General features: G+C 46.6%; 1 protein-coding gene across 1 annotated transcript in view; it reads right to left on the reverse strand.

Moving 5' to 3' along the window:
* EDC4 (enhancer of mRNA decapping 4) overlaps positions 1-17,457 on the reverse strand; it is a 703,483-nt gene that overhangs the window by 413,362 nt on the left and 272,664 nt on the right. Inside the window, exon 15 of the mRNA XM_069217586.1 lies at positions 5,174-5,370. Within this exon, the coding sequence (XP_069073687.1) occupies positions 5,174-5,370 (197 nt within the window). The remainder of the gene's footprint in view (positions 1-5,173; positions 5,371-17,457) is intronic.

Raw genomic sequence — 17,457 nt, forward strand, 5'->3', positions numbered from 1 at the left:
AGAGGCTGGGGAAGGCTACCTCTCCCCAGCCTGTAGCACCTATTTCCAAAGGGAGAGGGTAGAACTCCCTGCTCCCAAAGGAAATGCTTTGTTCTGCCTTCCTGGGACTGAGCTGCTCAGACCCCAGGAGGGCAGAACCCCGTCTGTGAGGTGGCAGCAGCTGTAGCTGCACTGCAAGCCTCAGAGTGCAGGTTTGGCCGTACTGGGGGTCCATGGTGGAGCCCCCAGGATGCATGGAATTTGCTCCCCAATACCAGATTTGGAATGGGGAGACAATTCCATGATCTTGGACACCTTACATGGCCATATTCAGAGTTACCATTGTGAAGCTACATATAGGTATTGACCTATATGTAGTACACACGTGTAATGGCATCCCCACACTCACAAAGTCCCCCAGAATTGGCCCTGAACTATGTGGGGTTACCTTTGCTAGTGCAATGGTGCCCTCACACTTAGTAACTTTGCACCCAGCCTTCATTAAATGAAGGTTAGACATACAGGTGACTTACAAGTTACTTAAGTGGAGTGAAAATAGCTGTGAAATAATGTGTGCACTATTTCACACAGGCTGCAGTGGCAGTCCTGTGAAAGGGTTTGTCTGAGCTCCTTATGGGTAGCAAAAGAAATGCTGCAGCCCATAAGGATCTCCTGGAACCTCAATACCCTGGCTACCTAGGTACCATATACTAGGGCCTTATAAGAGGGGTCCAGTGTGCCAAATGAAATTGGTAAATGAAGTCACTAGCCTATAGTGACAAATTAAGAAGCAGAGAGAGCATAAGCACTGAGGTTCTGGTTAGCAGAGTCTCAGTGACACAGTTAAGCACTACTTACAACAACCACACTTTAGGCCACAAACTATGAGCACTGAGGCCCTGGCTAGCAGGATCCCAGTGACACAGGCAAAACAAATTGTCATAAGGGTTTTCACTATGAGCACTGGGGTCCTGGCTAGTAGGATCCCAGTGACACAGTAAAAACACACTGACACACACTCACAAACAGGCCAAAAGTAGGGGTAACCATGCTAGAAAGAGGCTACTTTCTCACAGCACTGATGTCAGCAGGGGGGCAGTTGAGGATTTTGGGGCAGGGGAGGTAAAGTGGAGTTTGGGGAAGAGATGCAAATAAATCTAGTATCTGAATTAAAACCAAAACTTGGGATTAATCCCGACTTCTTCACTTAAACAACTTCTGTGATCCTAAGCAATTTGTTTATTTGATTTTCCCTCCTTTTTCTTCATTATCATATATGACGATCTTGAAAAAAACAATTTTCTGAATATGTGCTTTACAAAACCTTCTCCTATGTTTGATTTATTAAACTTTAATGTTGATTATGTATACCATAAACCCAGGACACCCAAGGAGTGAATCTAACAACTAAGTTGCCTCATAGTTCACTATTGGCATCGTCGTCAGGGTGGGGGAAAAAGAATGGAAGTTTCTAAATTCATGCTTGAAAACTATCACTTTCAGAAAACAACACTTCTCAAGGCACTGACATAATCTGGTGTACAAAGGTAAAACAATTCTTCAAATTAATGATATACACCTTTTGAATTTTGAACAGACTATCATTAATTTAACAACACTTTTCATGCAAGATTCCTTCAAATTGAAGGAGTTTCTAAATTTGATCAACAAAGAATACGCTGGTTATTTCCTTTCTTTAACTTAGATTAACCTTTACATAAAGGCTTGCCTGTTATTTAACATCTTTTTAATGTTCTTGCAGTGTTGAGTACAGTGCTGCTGCCGACCACAGGGCTGCATGTGTTGCCAGGGCCATTCAGTGATTATTGCTGATGTAGACATGTTGTTGTGAGCCTTCTCTAACTGGGTAAGTGATGTGGTAATAGATATACACATTTGCATGAAATGATACACTGTGTGATTTACTGTCTTATAAAAAGTACAAATGTGCAACATCAGTCACTTCATTGCTATAGAGCGTGCAGTGCCCACAAGTGGGGTGACCAGTTTATTTAAGTATGTACATATATATGTGTGTGTGTCTTAATTGGGGATCCATATCATTGATATGAGAAGAGGGCTAGAATTAGTAACCTTGTTTCTTCTTTTTATATCTCTGTTACAGGAAGCTCACATCAAGCATCAACCAGGTCTGAAAGCCTTACGCCTCACCTTTTTTGCATGATGTGAGAACATCTCTTATGTAGGCAGTCTGGAGCCCTAAAGAAGGCCGTGGACCAGTATAGACCACTTATGTCAGTCAAAGGAAAGGTCTCTAGTGGCAGGCCTATGACCCCTCACTACAGGGCAACTCATCATCAGGGCTCAGCAAGCCTTAGACAAGATTGCCAACAATGTTTCAGTCAGAGAATCAGTTAAAGGTAGAAAGGGTGCCGAAGATGTAGGCTCAGAGTGCAAAATCTCAGTCAACAGATTCATTCTGTTCTCAAATATGGGCAACTGACATTGATGCACTTCTGGGCACTACCACCACAAAAGAGTCACTTGCCTCCTTAGGAAAGTCCAGTTTTAATCCAATTCTAACTAGGGGATGTATTTAGGCCATTAGCATTCAATAAACTAACATATAAGTCATCATCAGTATAATGAGGAAGGAGTAAATTATCCACCTCCTCAACATCCTCATTGTGCTGAATACAATGTAGCCCTTAGACAAGGTCTAAATCTGATCCAGGCAAAGCACTGAGCCTTGTATAGTACTGGGGTTGAAGCTGTGGCAGTGTCTGGGATTCCACCCAAACTAGGGCTGTGCCTTTTGTTATCTCAAAGAGATATCTGTCGAGATTGGGCTGAAGATAACTCCAAATCTAAAGCTGATGTATGGGTCGAATCTGGAACCAAAGCTACAGGAGATCAGCATTGCAGCAGTCAGAAATGGAGTGGCCTTAGCACCGGTAGCGAGTTAAATTGCCAGGGTTAGATGGGGTTTGGCCAGATGTCCAACTGGGTCAGTCAGCACCAGGGTAGTTCCTGCTGGGAGAAGTCTGACTGGGGGTCCCAGTGGATCCATGGGACATAAAGGCACTTCAGGAAGACCCTCAACCATCCAGAACAACTGCAACATGGCCCCTTTGAAAAACTCCACTTGCTGCCTGGTCAATGATGGCCGAGGAAACTCAAGGCATGTCACGACCAGTTTACTGATGGGCTCAGAAGCAGAGCCGGATCCTTCTAGCGTCCACTGAACAGCTTCTCCCTATAGTGGGACTGATGGGAAGACAACAAATGCTGTTTAGACCGCTTTCAATTATGACGAGCCCTGCCTTTGACTTACTTAAAAATGGTGGTTTGCAGCGGGAACAGGCCCAAGGCCTGTAGCAGCCCCAAGAACTGGAGTTCAACCTACTCTGCTTCCTGTGCTTCACCTCGCAATCCCCGATAGGCTTAAGGTGCATCAGAAATAATTTTATTTGCAGGACTTTGAGTCAATCTAGGACACTAGACACTACAGACAGATGTCTTGCGGGTCCATGTCCGACATCTGTTTTCTGCAGTTGTGGCATGATTTGAACCCTGTAATCTTTGTGGGGGCATTTCTCTAGAACTCTGTAGAAGAATAAAATTCCGGGGTTGGTAAGACATGAAACAAATATCAAGAGCGGAGCTCTAGCTCTGCATCGAAGGACATATAAAGAAAGCAATGCATATCAGCTACTGTAAGGGCACATACATATGGCTCCAAGCCATCACTTCCAGAGGCAGTGCGATGTCACCTTGTTGACCAAGAGACCGATGGCTCCACCTGCCAGCACATAGGTGCAATTGCTGGTTCCCAATACAGTTTAGTGTCTAGGGGAATTCCAAAGGTAAAGAAACTGTGGTTAGAAGTGATCATCACATTACCGAATGTGACAAACATTCTATTGATGAATACTTCTGCCCTTAAACTCCTTAAAGTCTTAATCATCGTTCAAGGAATGATAAGATCTAAGCATGATCTGAAGAAACTGGTGTGGCTGAAATACAGTGGAACAGGAAATGCTGGATCTGATACCCAAGTGGTTGCACATGTTCATCCAAGCAATAACCGAAAAGGTTTTGTTGCATTGCTAAGTGAACAGTAAGAGGAAAATTGTTGGTGCTGCCCTCTTCCCTAAGCACCGCCTCTACCTCTAAAGCGCTGAACATTTTGCACAGGTCACTGGATGCATTGTGGTGGCAGCAGGCAAGGCCTTTGGAATTCCCTTTGAATTTCCTAAAATGTTAGAGGAACTACTTGTGGGAGGGTAAACCCAGAGAAAGTGCTGTCACCTAAATATTCTACAACATCTCCAATATACTTTCGGCTTTCAAACCATATACTAAGAAGGTGGTATAAGAATGGAGGTGTCCAACCAAGGTAAGTGTGTTAGGATCCTAGTGGCTGGGAAGTGCCCGTTTCATGACAGAACAGGGACTGTAGGTCCCTGAACCGATGTAGACTGGTTTATGCAAGGAGGGCACCAAATGTGCCCTTCAAAGCATACCAGTGGCTTGGGGAGGCTACCCCTCCCAAGCCATGTAACACCTATTTCCAAGGGGAGAGGGGTGTTAACCCCCCCTCTCCCAAAGGAAATCCTTTGTTCTGCCTTCCTGGGCTTGAGCTGTTCAAGCAGCAGGAGGGCAGAAACCTGCCTGAGGGGTGGCAGCAGCTTGGGCTCCCCAGAAAACCCCAGAAGGCTGGTAGAAGCAATGCTGGGGGTCCTCCAAGGAGCCCCCAAAGTGCATGGAATCATACTTCAAAATACTGGCAAAAGTATTGGGGTATGATACTAACATGTTTGATACCAAACATGCCTAGGTTCAGAGTTACCATTAAATTATTTATGACTTACCATGTTCCCAGAAATTTAACTGGATTAAATCTGCATGTCATACCCTCTCAAACATCCTCACTCAATTAGCAGCAGAGCTGAATGCATAAGACACTGATAAAAGGGTAGGCTCATCAGTCTCTGAGAGACCACATTTGCTGTAGCAAACAATGGGCAATAACTGTATAACTATAGTGGTGTGTGTTCCAAACCTTGTACACATCAAAATGCTTAATGAAGCTTTTCAGTGATTAACCATTATCTCAAATGTAACAATGCATACAGTTAAGGACTTCTACATGTCAGCAGACCAGAGCTAACTATCCACATCCAGTATTGTTTCATATGTGGCACACACAGCTGCTGTCTGGCCTTCTTACCTGCTGGAGTGATGTGCTAGGCATCATGAAGGCATCAGGTGTCATTAGCTTGGGCTTAGCATCAGTTGGCAATGTCATGAAGTCTGCTGGCAAGGGTAGATCAGCAATACGACGCAGGTCTTGCTGTGAACCGTGCATTGATCCTTTAGCTGACCCCAACTCCTCTGATGTCACTGAGGCTAGGTGATCTGGAAACACTTCAAAGGGGAAAAGAAGGGTTCAATGTCTGAAATGGGTAAATAAATAAAAGGAATCAAAATGATACTGGAGCATGTAGGAGACTGTGCAAAATGATCCAGCAACAAATTTGCAACAACAGAAATGCCGAACGAATGAAAGTCAGGTGTGAAGTAGCCAACCCAAAAGTTCTGCTTTAATCTTCTTGATCTCTCCACTTTTCCACACCACCAGCTCCTTTTTCCCAGTTTGCATAGTATTCAAAATTAGCTACAAAATCTAGGAGAAAAGCACACAAGTTACAGTGTTGTATGTCAATAAGAAGGATCTCGAAAGTAGAAGCCTAGATTTCTCCTTCTTTAGTACTCTTAAGGCAATGCTGTCTCACCAAGTAGCACATTTTTCTCACTTCAACTTATCTTTCTGCAGACCGCTCCTTTATTAAAAGATATCCAAACATCAGATAAGATGCATTTTGTTTCATTTATGCATTCTGGCAAAGGTGGAGTCAGGGCAGCTATAACCACCAAAATGCATATATACCACCTTTTGATGTGAAGGTGTTTGCTCCATAAATGCGTTGCCTCATAACCATGAAATCAATTCTCTCTAATGTACCAGTTTGAAAAAGGCTAGAACAAAAAAAAGTAACCTAGTCAGTTGTGATTCTCATCAGGCTTTGAAGTTTTAGGAAGAGGAAACAATGCAAACAAGAAATTTTCCAACACCAATGAAACATACAAACTAAATCTGACAAACAAATCCTAACCCTAAGTACAACTCTGTCCTGAAAAAAGTGGCGAATGGGTGATCTGTTTAAAGTAACTAGCTTTAGGAAAACAGTTTAAATTTCAAAAACCTAAACAAGCAGTGTCTAAACACCTCATAAGGTGAACTGCTCAAAAAGTCATACAAACTTTTCTCTGCAAAATGTCGAGAACAAAGAGTTATCTGAAAAACAATCCTAAAATGGATGCAAAGAGGCCCTTAACTGAGCCTATTTTCATACTCTTATTCATCAAAAAGAAGAAGAAGAAGAAGAAAAAAGTTCAAAACGTCTGAAACACTTTGAGAAAGCATATCTTTTTATGGCAGGCACACAAGGAGAACAACCTCCTCCATCTTTAGACTGAACACAGTTAGTTGAATGGCATAAAGTAATATACCAAATAATGTTTAAATTCCAACACAATGCCATAATCAAGGTGTTCCTTGCATTCCTTAGGGCTGAAACTTGATGCTCAAGTTACATACTTTTAATAACCCATTATCTGGTAGAGACTTTATCTAGCTGCAGATTCCTTACCTTTGAATTTCCCCAGGCATCAGATTGGATACGGAAACTTTTGCTCAAACAATACCCCTGCGCGCACTATCGGGTGGCTCGGTTCGGTTTCGCGTGGCATCGTCATTGGCACCCGATGTGATGTCGCAGTCACCTAGGCACACGGACGTCAGCTACTTTAATCACGACTTCCTACACAAGGAACGCAGAGCCATGAAAGGAACTGACATATATGTGTCTCCAAACTAAGGCCCTGAAAGGGATCACCCTAACAAATGAGTCCGCAGAGCGGGGAGGCCTGGGTGGGTATAAGGAATATGCAGCTAGATAGAGTCTCTACCAGATAATGAGTTACCAAAGTTAAGTAACTTATTCATTTGATAGACTTCTAGCTGCAGATTACTTCCCTATAAATAGAGACCCAAGCCATATCCTCGTGGTGGTAGGCTGCAGACAAACATTTTTTAACTAGAAAGTCCTGCAGATCTAAACAGGTGAAATGCCCATCCCTGCGGACCTAACTGTCCAGGCAGTAGTGCTTTGCAAATGTGTGCAGGGATGCCTACTGTGCTGCTTGACAGATGGCCAGGACTGCGACTCCACGAGCCAATGCCGTGGTAGCAGCTTTCCCCCTGGTGGAATTAGCCTGTAGGCCCTCAGGAGGCTGCTTCTTAGCCAGGGCATAGCAGATCTTCATACAGAGAATGACCCAGTGTGAAATGGTTTGTTTCTGTACTTCCAGACCTTTCTTTGCTCCCATGTAACACACAATGAGTTGGTAGTCCACCTGGTACTCTCTTGTGCGGTTAAGGTGCAAGGACAATGCTCTTTTTGGTTTCATCTGATGGAGTCGCTCCTCTTCCTAGAGGGATGCGGGGGAGCAAAGAACGTGAGCAGGGTGACAGTCTGTCACAAGTGTAATGGGGCCACCACATTTGGGAGGAAAGAGGCACGGATGAGAAGCAACACTGTCAGGAAAGACCATGAGATAGGGAGGCTTGGATGATAAAGCCTGCAGCTCACTCACCCTCCAGGCCATTGTTATGGCCACCAGAAAGGCTGTTTTGATGGTGAGCAGCAGAAGGGGACAATTATGAAGTGGCTCAAAAAGAGCACACAAGGTAAGTGAGGAACAAAATCAGGTCCCACAGGCATTATGAAGGGCGAAGGTGGAAACATATGTACAAGCCCTTTAAGAAATCTATTGACAACAGGGGATTTAAATAAAGAGGGTTGGTCAGGCAGCCGTAGAAAAGTGGATAACACAGACAGACACCCCTTAAGAGTGCCCGGAGCAGAGCCCTGCTGGGCAAGGTACAAAATGAAAAGAAGAACATCAGAGAGAGAAGCAGAAAGAGAATCAATAGACTTCTCTATACAATATTTTAATTTTTTTTCCAATGGCAGGCATATACCTTTGTGGTGGAGGAACACCTGGCAGCCAAAATAACCTTGGACTTCGGGAGGAAGGTCGAAGTCTGTCAACTGCCGCCACTTAACCTCCACACATGAAGGTATAGAGCTCACCAGTTTGGGAGGAGGACCCTCCCCTGCTCCTGCGACAGAAGATCCCCCCCGAAGCAGCAGCCTAATCCGAGGATCCATGCTCATTTTCAGAAGCTCGGAATACCAGACTCTTTGCCCAGTCCAGAGCCATAGGGATTACTTGGACCCGGTCATTCTTGATCTTCGAGAACTCTGGGCAGTAGCCTGAACTCCACGTGCGACGAAAAGTGTCCCTGAGCGACGGCTGCCTTGAAAACTCCCATAAGCAATACTGCTTACATTGTGCGTTCTCTACAGAGGCAAACAGATCATACCAAGACTCTCCCTACTGCTTAAAGAGTCTTTGCGTCACCTCCGGATGGAGACACTAGTTGTGGTCTGCTAGGCATCCATGGCTAAGTTCCTCCACCCAGGGTTAAAAAAAACTGCCAGGTGTTGAACCACCAGGGAAATGCCCTGCTTTTCCAGCCATGTCCAGAGACGCAGGTCCTCTTGACAAAAGATCCATGACTCCACACTCCCCTGCTTGTTGCAGTAGTGCACTGCAGTGGTGTTGTCTGTGAACACCTGCACTAACTTCCCCTTCCCAGAAGGAAGAAATGCTTTCAAAGCTAGCCAGATCACCCAAAGCTTCAGCAAGTTGATTTGGAGTCCTGAGTCCACCGGAGACCACAGTCCTCTCATCTCCACCTCTCCCAGATGGCCACCCCATACCAGGAGTGATGTGGCCGTCACTAGTGTGAGGTCTGGTTGGGGAAGGCAGAGGAGTCTGCCTTTGACCCAATAGTGGCTGGTAACCCATCACTGCAGATCCTTTGCAGTTCCTTACAAGATCTGGACCAAGTCAGAGAGATTTCCCTGATGCTGCACCCCCTGGAACTTCAGGTCCCACTGAAAAGCCTGCATATGCCATCTGGCACGATTCAGCAGCAGGATGCATGAGGCCATGAAGCCCTGCAGCCTCAGAATCATTCTCACTAAAATCCAAGATGGAGGTCGAGACATCAGAATCGTAACCCGAATATCCTGGACTCGCTGCTTAAGCCTGAAACTGCACTGTATCCAGAACAGCTCTCATGAAAGTTAGCATCTGAGAGGGAGCCATATGTGAATTTGGCACATTTATGGTGTTTCTCAGCGATTGCAGGTGGTTCGCTGTAGTCTGGAGGTGGTAGACGACAGCCTGGGGTGAGCCAGCCTTCAACAGCCAGTCATCGAGGTAGGGGAAGACTGAAATCCCTAACGTGGGCAACCACCACCATCACCTTGGTGAACACCGGGGTGCTGGTAAGGCCAAAAGGACGCATGGTGAACGGAAACTGCTTGTGGCCTACCTTGAATCGTAGGTGGGCAGGCAGGACAGGGATGTGAAAATACACACCATGCAGGTCCAACGATAATAGTCAATCTCCTAGCTCTAGGGCAGACAAGGCGGGAGCCAAAGTGAGCATGTTGAATTTCTCCTGTTTGAGGAAGAAATTTACGGTCCGCTGGTCTAGAATAGGGTGAAGACCTTTGTTCTGTTTGGGTATCAGTAATTAGCAGGAATAACAACCACTACCTATTTCTCATATTGGGACCCATTCTATAGCTCCCTAGGCGAAGAGAGCTGTAAGTTTTCTCGGAGTAAGTTTAAATGATTCTGTGCCAGCCTTTCATGTGTTGGCGGTAATGGGGGAGGAAAGGATTGGAAGAGGAGGGAGTAGCCCCTCTGAATGATCTGCAGAACCCATGTGTCTCATGTAATGGACTGCCAGTGGAGAAGATTATGTTTAATTCTCCCTCCCTCCAACTGTGCAACCATGGTCCTGCAGAATCAAACTAGTAGGGCTTGAAGGCTACAGCTGCCAGGGGCTGGATGGCGGAAGACTTCTAGCTTCCAGACCCTCTATGTGTGAAGTCACCACACCCACGTCTTCACAAACCTGGGGTGGTTGTGCGGTACGGTGGCTGGCATAGGGCTTGCACAGTGCCACACCTCTACTGTACCCACAAAAAGCAAACCGTGGACGGTTGGTCACCGAGAGGCCCAAGGTCTTGGCTGCAGCCCGAAAGTCCTTAACACGCTCCAGCACTGAATCTGCCTTCTCACCAAGCAAGAAAGTCCCATCAAAGGACATGTCAATAAGGTTTGCCTGGACATCCCCTGAAAAGCCAGATGTTCTCAGCCAGACATGGCACATAAGGCCATAGTCAACGAAACCGCTCTACCCAGCGAGTAAGTCGTGTGTAGGCCACAACTAATAGTGAACTTCGCTGCGTCCCTCCCATCTTTCACTGCTTGGGAGAGGATGGCTCGGGCCTGCTTCGGGACCTGTGGCAGCACATGCACAACCGTATCCTGTAAGGTCTGCGAGAAACAGCCCAACAAGAATGAGACATTCACCGACCTCAGTGCCAGGCTAGTGAAAGAAAACATCTTCATCCCAAGATGGTTCAGCCTCTTGGATTCCTTGTATAAGGGAGCGGAAGTGAACACACCATGGAAATGTGAGCCCTGGACTACCAGGCTCTCCGGGGTGGGATTTTTGCTGAGGCAAATAAGGTCACTCAGTGCAGGGCGATCGTCCTATTTACAGGAGCCCCTATGCTGTGCTTGGACCAAGTTCCCAGCAGGACGTCACAAATTTCCTCATTAAAGGGCAGGAGGGGTTCGGAAGTGGAAGCCCCAGGTTGAAGCACTTCAGTCAAAATGTTTTTCTTGACAGCCACTGAGGGCAGTTTGAAGTTGTAGGAAGCTGGCTCACTATATACTGTACGAAAGTACAAGTTACTTACCTTCGGTAACTAAATATTTGGTAGAGACATATTCTAGTTGCAGATTCCTTACCTTAGAATTTTCCCCCAGGCATCAGACTGGATCCAGAGATTTTTAATTCAAGCAATACCACTGCGTGTCAGTAGGTGGCGTTGGTCGATTCCGCGGGCATTGTATTCGCCGTGATTACTTCATGAGTAGTACATAGACGGCACCTCAGCACAGTGACTTCAGTTTCTTTTAACGACTTTCCACGCCAAAGCGCAGAGTTGCTAAGAACACCGAGATTGGTGCGCCAGAGCTAAGGACCTGAAGGGGGAAATCCCTATCCCTAGAAATCATTTCACAAGCGGAGAGAATGGGTGGGTCAGTAAGGAATCTGGAACTAGAATACGTCTCTACCAGTTATTGTGTTACCAAAGGTAAATAACTTATACATCTAATAAAGACCACTAGTTGCGGATTCCTTACCTTTGAATAGATACCCAAGCAATGCCATCCTTGGAGGTGGGCTGCGAACCAAGATCATACTAGAAAGTCCTGCAAGACCCAACGACCAAAGTAGCCGTCCCGACAGACCTGACTATCCAGGAAATAATGTTTAGCAAACGTGTGCATGGATGTCCACGTAGCTGCCTGGCAGATATCAAGGACAGGAACTCAGTGTGCTAGCGCAGTGGAAACAGCAGTTGCTCTGGTAGAATGAGTGCGCAAGCCCTCAGGGGGTTGCTTTTTGGCAAAAGGGTAGCACATCTTGATACAAAGAAGATCCCATTGAGAGATTGGACGTTTTTGCACCGCCTTCCCTTTCTTCCCAGCCACATACCCGAACAAATAGTTGATAGTACACCTGAAAATCTTTAGTATGATTAAGATAGAACACCAATGCTATTTCTGGGTCCAGACGGTGGAGTCTCTCCTCCTCATGGAAAGGATGTGGGGGTGCATAAAAAGTAGGCAAGGTGACGGACTGGCCTAGATGAAAAGGCTTAACAACTTTGGGAAGGAGGGAAGCCTTAGTGCGCAACACCACTTTGTCAGGGTGCACAGACAAAAATGGAGGCTTGGAAAAAAGAGCTTGAGCTCACTCACTCTGCGAGCAGAAGTGATGGCAACAAGAAAGACAGTCTTGAAAGAGAAGAGCCGTAAAGGACAATTTTGCATCAACTCAAAAGGAGAATACATTAAGTAAGCAAGAACAAGATTGAGGTCCCATTGAGGCACGATAAATGGAGTGGGAGGAAATAAATGGTGGAGACCTTTAAGGAATTTATTCACAATAGGAGATTTAAAGAGCTAGGGCTGATCAGGTAGCCCAAGAAAGGCCGAAATGGCAGATAAATACCCTTTAAGGGTGCCTAAAGCATAGCCCTGCTGGGCCAAAGAAAGAATGAACAAAAGAAACTCAGAAAGCGGAGCAGAGAGAGGGGGGGGGGGGGGGTCAACAGATTTGTTGGTACACCATGTCAAAAATGTATGTCAACAACAGGCATATACCATTTTGGTGTAGGAAGCCTGGCTACCAAGATAACATCGCAGATTTCGGGTGGAAGATCAAAAGTAGTCAACTGCCGCCGCTCAATCTCCATGCATAAAGGCAGAGATTGGACGGATTAGGGTGGAGAACCGTCCCCTATTGCTGTGACAGAACAACTGCCGGAAGAGGCAATCTGAGTGGAGGATCAGTAGCCATGCTCAACAGCTCTGGATACCATACTTTCCATGCCCAGTCCGGAGCCACCAAGATGACTTGGTGTAGGAGGCTGGCCTGGTTTGTAGTGAGTACCTAAGGTACTTACATATCATACCAGGTCCAGTTATCCCATATTAGTGAAATGTAGGCAGTGTCTAGAAGCCATCCTGTCTAGAGGTAGCTGTAGGCAGAGCAGTCAAGGCTGAACTAGGAAACATGCAAAGCTCTTGCAATATCTCTGTAGTCACACAGTACTTACACACAACAAAGACAATACTCAGTGTGACCAAAAATAAAGGTACTTTATTTTACTGACACAAGGCCAAAAATATCTGAGAGTTTATACTCCCTTAGAAGGTAAGTATTATACATAAAATATACACTTCTAACCAAAATCAGGTAAGTAAACAGTCAAATTGTGCAAACAGGGAAAAACACCATAAGTTGCAATGAGTCTAGGGGGAACACAAACCATATACTAAAATAGTGGAATGCAAATGACGGTTTCCCCCCTAGGCAAGTGTAGTGCGTAGAGGGGCAATTGGAGTGTAAGAAAACACCAAAGGTATGTAAAATAGCCTTCAGTGAAGCCATCATGGAGCTCTGGAGTTCGTGATGACGGACTCCCAGCCCATGTACTTAATATAGCTACACTGCACTTACAATGTATAAGAATGGACTTGGGCACTGTGGGGCCATATTGCTCATGCAGTTATGCCCTCACCTGTGGTATAGTGCACCCTAGAATTGGGGCTGTAAGGCCTGCTAGAGGGGTGACTTAACTATGCCGCAGGCAGTGGATGGTTGGCCTGACACCCTGAGAGGAATGCCAAGTCGACTTCACCTTTTTCTCCCCATTATCGCACACAAGCTGCAGTGGCAGTGTGCATGTATTTTATGAGGGGTCCCTTAGGGTGGCACAATACTGCTGCAGCCTCTATGGACCATTCATGGGCATAGGGACCTTGGTACCACTGGTACCTTTTACAAGGGTCTTATCTGTGTGCCAGTTGTGGAAACAATTGTGAGAAGCTGTCCTGGTTTGTAGTGGGTACCAGAGGTACTTACACCTTATACCAGGTTCAGTGATCCACCTAAGTGAGATGTAGGCATTGTCTAGCCGCTTAGGCTTTCTAGAGGTAGCTGCAGCAGAGCAGCTAAGGCTGAACTAGGAGACATGCAAAGCTCTCGCTATACCACTATAGTCACACAATACCTATACACAAAAAAGACAAATACTCAGTGGTACCAAAAATAAAGGTACTTTATTTTAGTGACACAAGGCCTAAAATATCTTAGAGGCTATACTCCCTTTGGAGGTAAGTATTATACCCAATATATTCACTAGTAACCAAAATCAGGTAAGTAAACAGTCAGAAAATGGTGCAAACAGTGAAAAACACAATAGCTTGCAATGGGCCTTGGGGCAGCACAAACCATATACTAAAATAGTGGAATGCGAATGTTGGTTTCCCTCCTAGGGAAGTGTAGTGTGGAGAGGGGCACTGGGAGTGTAAGAAAACACCAAAGATAAGTAAAATACCCATCCCAGAGCCCAGGAAACTAGGAGTAAAGTACAGCAAGTTTCCTCAGAACACACTAGAAGTTGTGATAAAGAATTATGTAAAAACCAAGCAAGACCAGCAAGACACCAAGGATGGATTCCTGGACCTGAAGACCTGTGGAGAGAGGAGACCTAGACCAAGAGTCCAGGAGTAACAGGAGCCCCTGCTAACCCGGATGAAGGTGCAAAAGTGGATCCTCTGGTCAAAAGAAAAAGTCAGAAATGTAACAAAACAGACAGCTGCAGGTTCCTGCTTGGTGCAAGAGATATCCCACATCTAGTAGATGGATGCAGGCTGGTTTTCATCATTGGATTCCACCAAGAGGCCTTGGCTCACGCAAAAGATGTGTTTGGAGGGGGAAAGGCACTACCTGGGGGTCTCAACTCAGAGAGAGGAGACAGAGGGGGTTCTCAGCACTTCAGAGAGCCCTCAGAAGACCAGGCAGCATCCACAGGAGTCCCAGAACATGGGACAAAGGAGTTGCAAATGGCAGTTGTCAGAGCACTACACAAAGGGACCCCACACCGCCGGAGAACAACTGAGGGAGATGAGCATCACAGGATAAGAGTGCTGGGCACCTGGGCCACGCTGTACACAAAGGATTTCTTGGAGAAGCACACAGAAGCCCTAGGAACTGCAAAACATGCAGTGCAAAGGGGTACTGTCTGGCTCAGGGAGGCAAGCTCTTACCTCCACCAAATTTGGACAGCTTGACCTTTGGACAGTCAGGGTCACTTCGGTCCACCAACTGTGTTCCAGGATCCATGCTCGTCGTCCAGAGAGGGGATCCAGAGTACTGGTCGTCACTGCAGTGAGGTGCCTGCTGAAGCAGTGAAGGGCCTGTCACTCCACTGGAGATTCCTTAGATTCTTCTGATGCAGGATGAGACAGGCAGTCCTCAGAGCATGCATAACCTGTAAACTGTTGCAGTTGCTGGCAGGAGCTGAAGTTAGAGTTTCAGTAGCCTTCTCAGATACTTTGTTACAGTTGGAGAGTTCCTGGAGCAGTTCTGCGGTTGATCGGACCGTAGAAAGTGAAACAAAGGATGCAGAGGAGTCCTGCTGGAGTCTTGCAATCAGAATCTGAGGATATACCCACAGGAGAGACACTAAATAACCCTGAGAGGGGGATTTCTCGCCTAACCAGGTAAGCACCTATCAGGAGGGGTCTCTGACGTCACCTGCTGGCACTGGCCATTCCGATGCCCCCCAGAGTTCCATGACCATCCTGAAGAGAAGATGGCAGAACCCAGTGACACCCCGGTAGGAGCTCTGGGCACCACCACTGGGGTGGTGATGGACAGTGGAGTGGTCACTCCCCTTTCCTTTGTCCAGTTTCGCACCTGAACCGGTGTAGACTGAATTATGCATGGAGGGCACCATCTGTGCCCTTCAAAGTATTTCCAGAGGCTCTAGGAGGATACCCCACCCATGCCTGTAATACCTATTTCCAAAGGGAGAGGGTGTAACACCACTCTCCTAAAGGAAATGCATTATCCTGCCTTTCTGGGTTTGGGCTGCCCAAGCCCCAGGAGGGCAGAAGCCTGTCTGTGAGGTGGCAGCAACTGGGGCTGCAGTGGAAACCTCATAGAGCTGGTTTGGCAGTACCGGGGGTCCATGGTGGAGCTCCCAGGGTGCATGGAATTGCCCCCCTCACCCCAAATACTTTAATCAGACTGGGGTACAATTTCTCAATCCTAGACACCTTACATGGCCACATTTGGGGTTACCATTGTGAAGCTACATATATATATATTGACTGATATGTAGTGCCCACTTATAATGGTGTCACCGCACTCACTAAGTCCGGGATAATGGGCCTGCACAACGTGGGGGCACCCTCTGCTAGTGCAGGGGTGCCCTTACACACAGTAACTTTGCACCCAGCGATCTGGGTCTGAAGGTTAGGCATATAGGCGACTTATAAGTTACCTGGTGCAGTGAAAATGGCTGTAAAATAGTGCTTACACTATTTCACTCAGGCTGCAATGGCAGTCCTGAAGAAGTGTTTGTATGAGCTCCTTATGGGCGGCAAAAGAAATGCTGCAGCCCATAAGGATCTCCTAGAACCCAAATGCCCTGTGTACTTGCGTACCATATACAGGGGACTTACATGGGGGGTCCAGTATGCCAATCTGGAGTGGAATACTGGGTTACCAGTACGCAAGGGTAAATTTAGAAACCGAAAGAGCATAAGCATTGAAGTTCTGGTTAGCAGGACTCCAGTGACACAGTCAAGCATGCTGACAAAACAGTAAAACATACAGACATATAGGCCACAAACTATGAGCACTGGTGTCCTGACTAGCAGGATCCCAGTGAGATAGTAAAAACACATTGCTACAGTCCAAAAATGGGGGTAACCATGCTAGAAGAAAGCCACCTTCATACACTTGGGCCCGGTCGTTCCTGATCTTCTTGAGAACTCTGGGCAGAAGTGGTATAGGCAGAAACGAGGCTGGAGTTCCACTCGAGACCAAAAGAGTGTCACAGCGAGTGCTGCCTTGGAAACTCCAACGTGCAGAACAGCTGACATTGTGCGTTGTCAGTGGAGGCAAACAGATCTAACCAAGGCTCACCCACTACTAAAAGAGACCTTGCACCACCTCCAGATGGAGACGCCTTTCGTGATCGGCTGTGCATCGACGGCTGAGTTTGTCTGCTCTGGCATTGAGAGAACTCGCCAGATGTTGAACCACCAGGGTAATGCCCTGATGTTCCAGCCATGTCCAGAGGCGTAGTGCATCCTTACAAAGGGTCCAGGAACCTACCCCACCCTGTTTGCTGCAGTACCACATGGCGGTACTATTGTCTGAACACCTGCACAACTTTCCCTTTGAGAGTGGGTAGAAATGCTTTCAATGCAAGCCTGATGGTCCGGAGCTCCAGAAGATTGATATGGAGCCCAGACTCCGCCGGACACCAGATGCCTCTGATCTCCACCTCTCCCATGTGGCCACTCCAACCCAGAAGCAACGCAGCTGTGACTATGGATAGATCTGGCTGGGGAAGGGAGAGGGATCTGCCATCGACCCAATGCGGATTCAAAAGCCACCACTGCAGTCTTTCGCAGTCTCCTTGAGATCTGGATCATGTCGGAGAGATTTTCCTGATGCTGCGCCCACTGAAGAGCCCGCATATGCCATCTGGCATGTGTCACTAGCAGGATGCAGGAGGCCATGAGGCCCAGCAGCCTCAGTCATTCTCACCGTAACCCAGGATAGAGGCTGAAATATCAGAATCATAGCCTAAATACATTGGACTTGCTTTTTGGGAGGCTAAGCCAGAAACTGCACTGTGT

Source organism: Pleurodeles waltl, chromosome 12 (assembly GCF_031143425.1).
Source record: "Pleurodeles waltl isolate 20211129_DDA chromosome 12, aPleWal1.hap1.20221129, whole genome shotgun sequence".
Lineage (NCBI taxonomy): Eukaryota > Metazoa > Chordata > Amphibia > Caudata > Salamandridae > Pleurodeles > Pleurodeles waltl.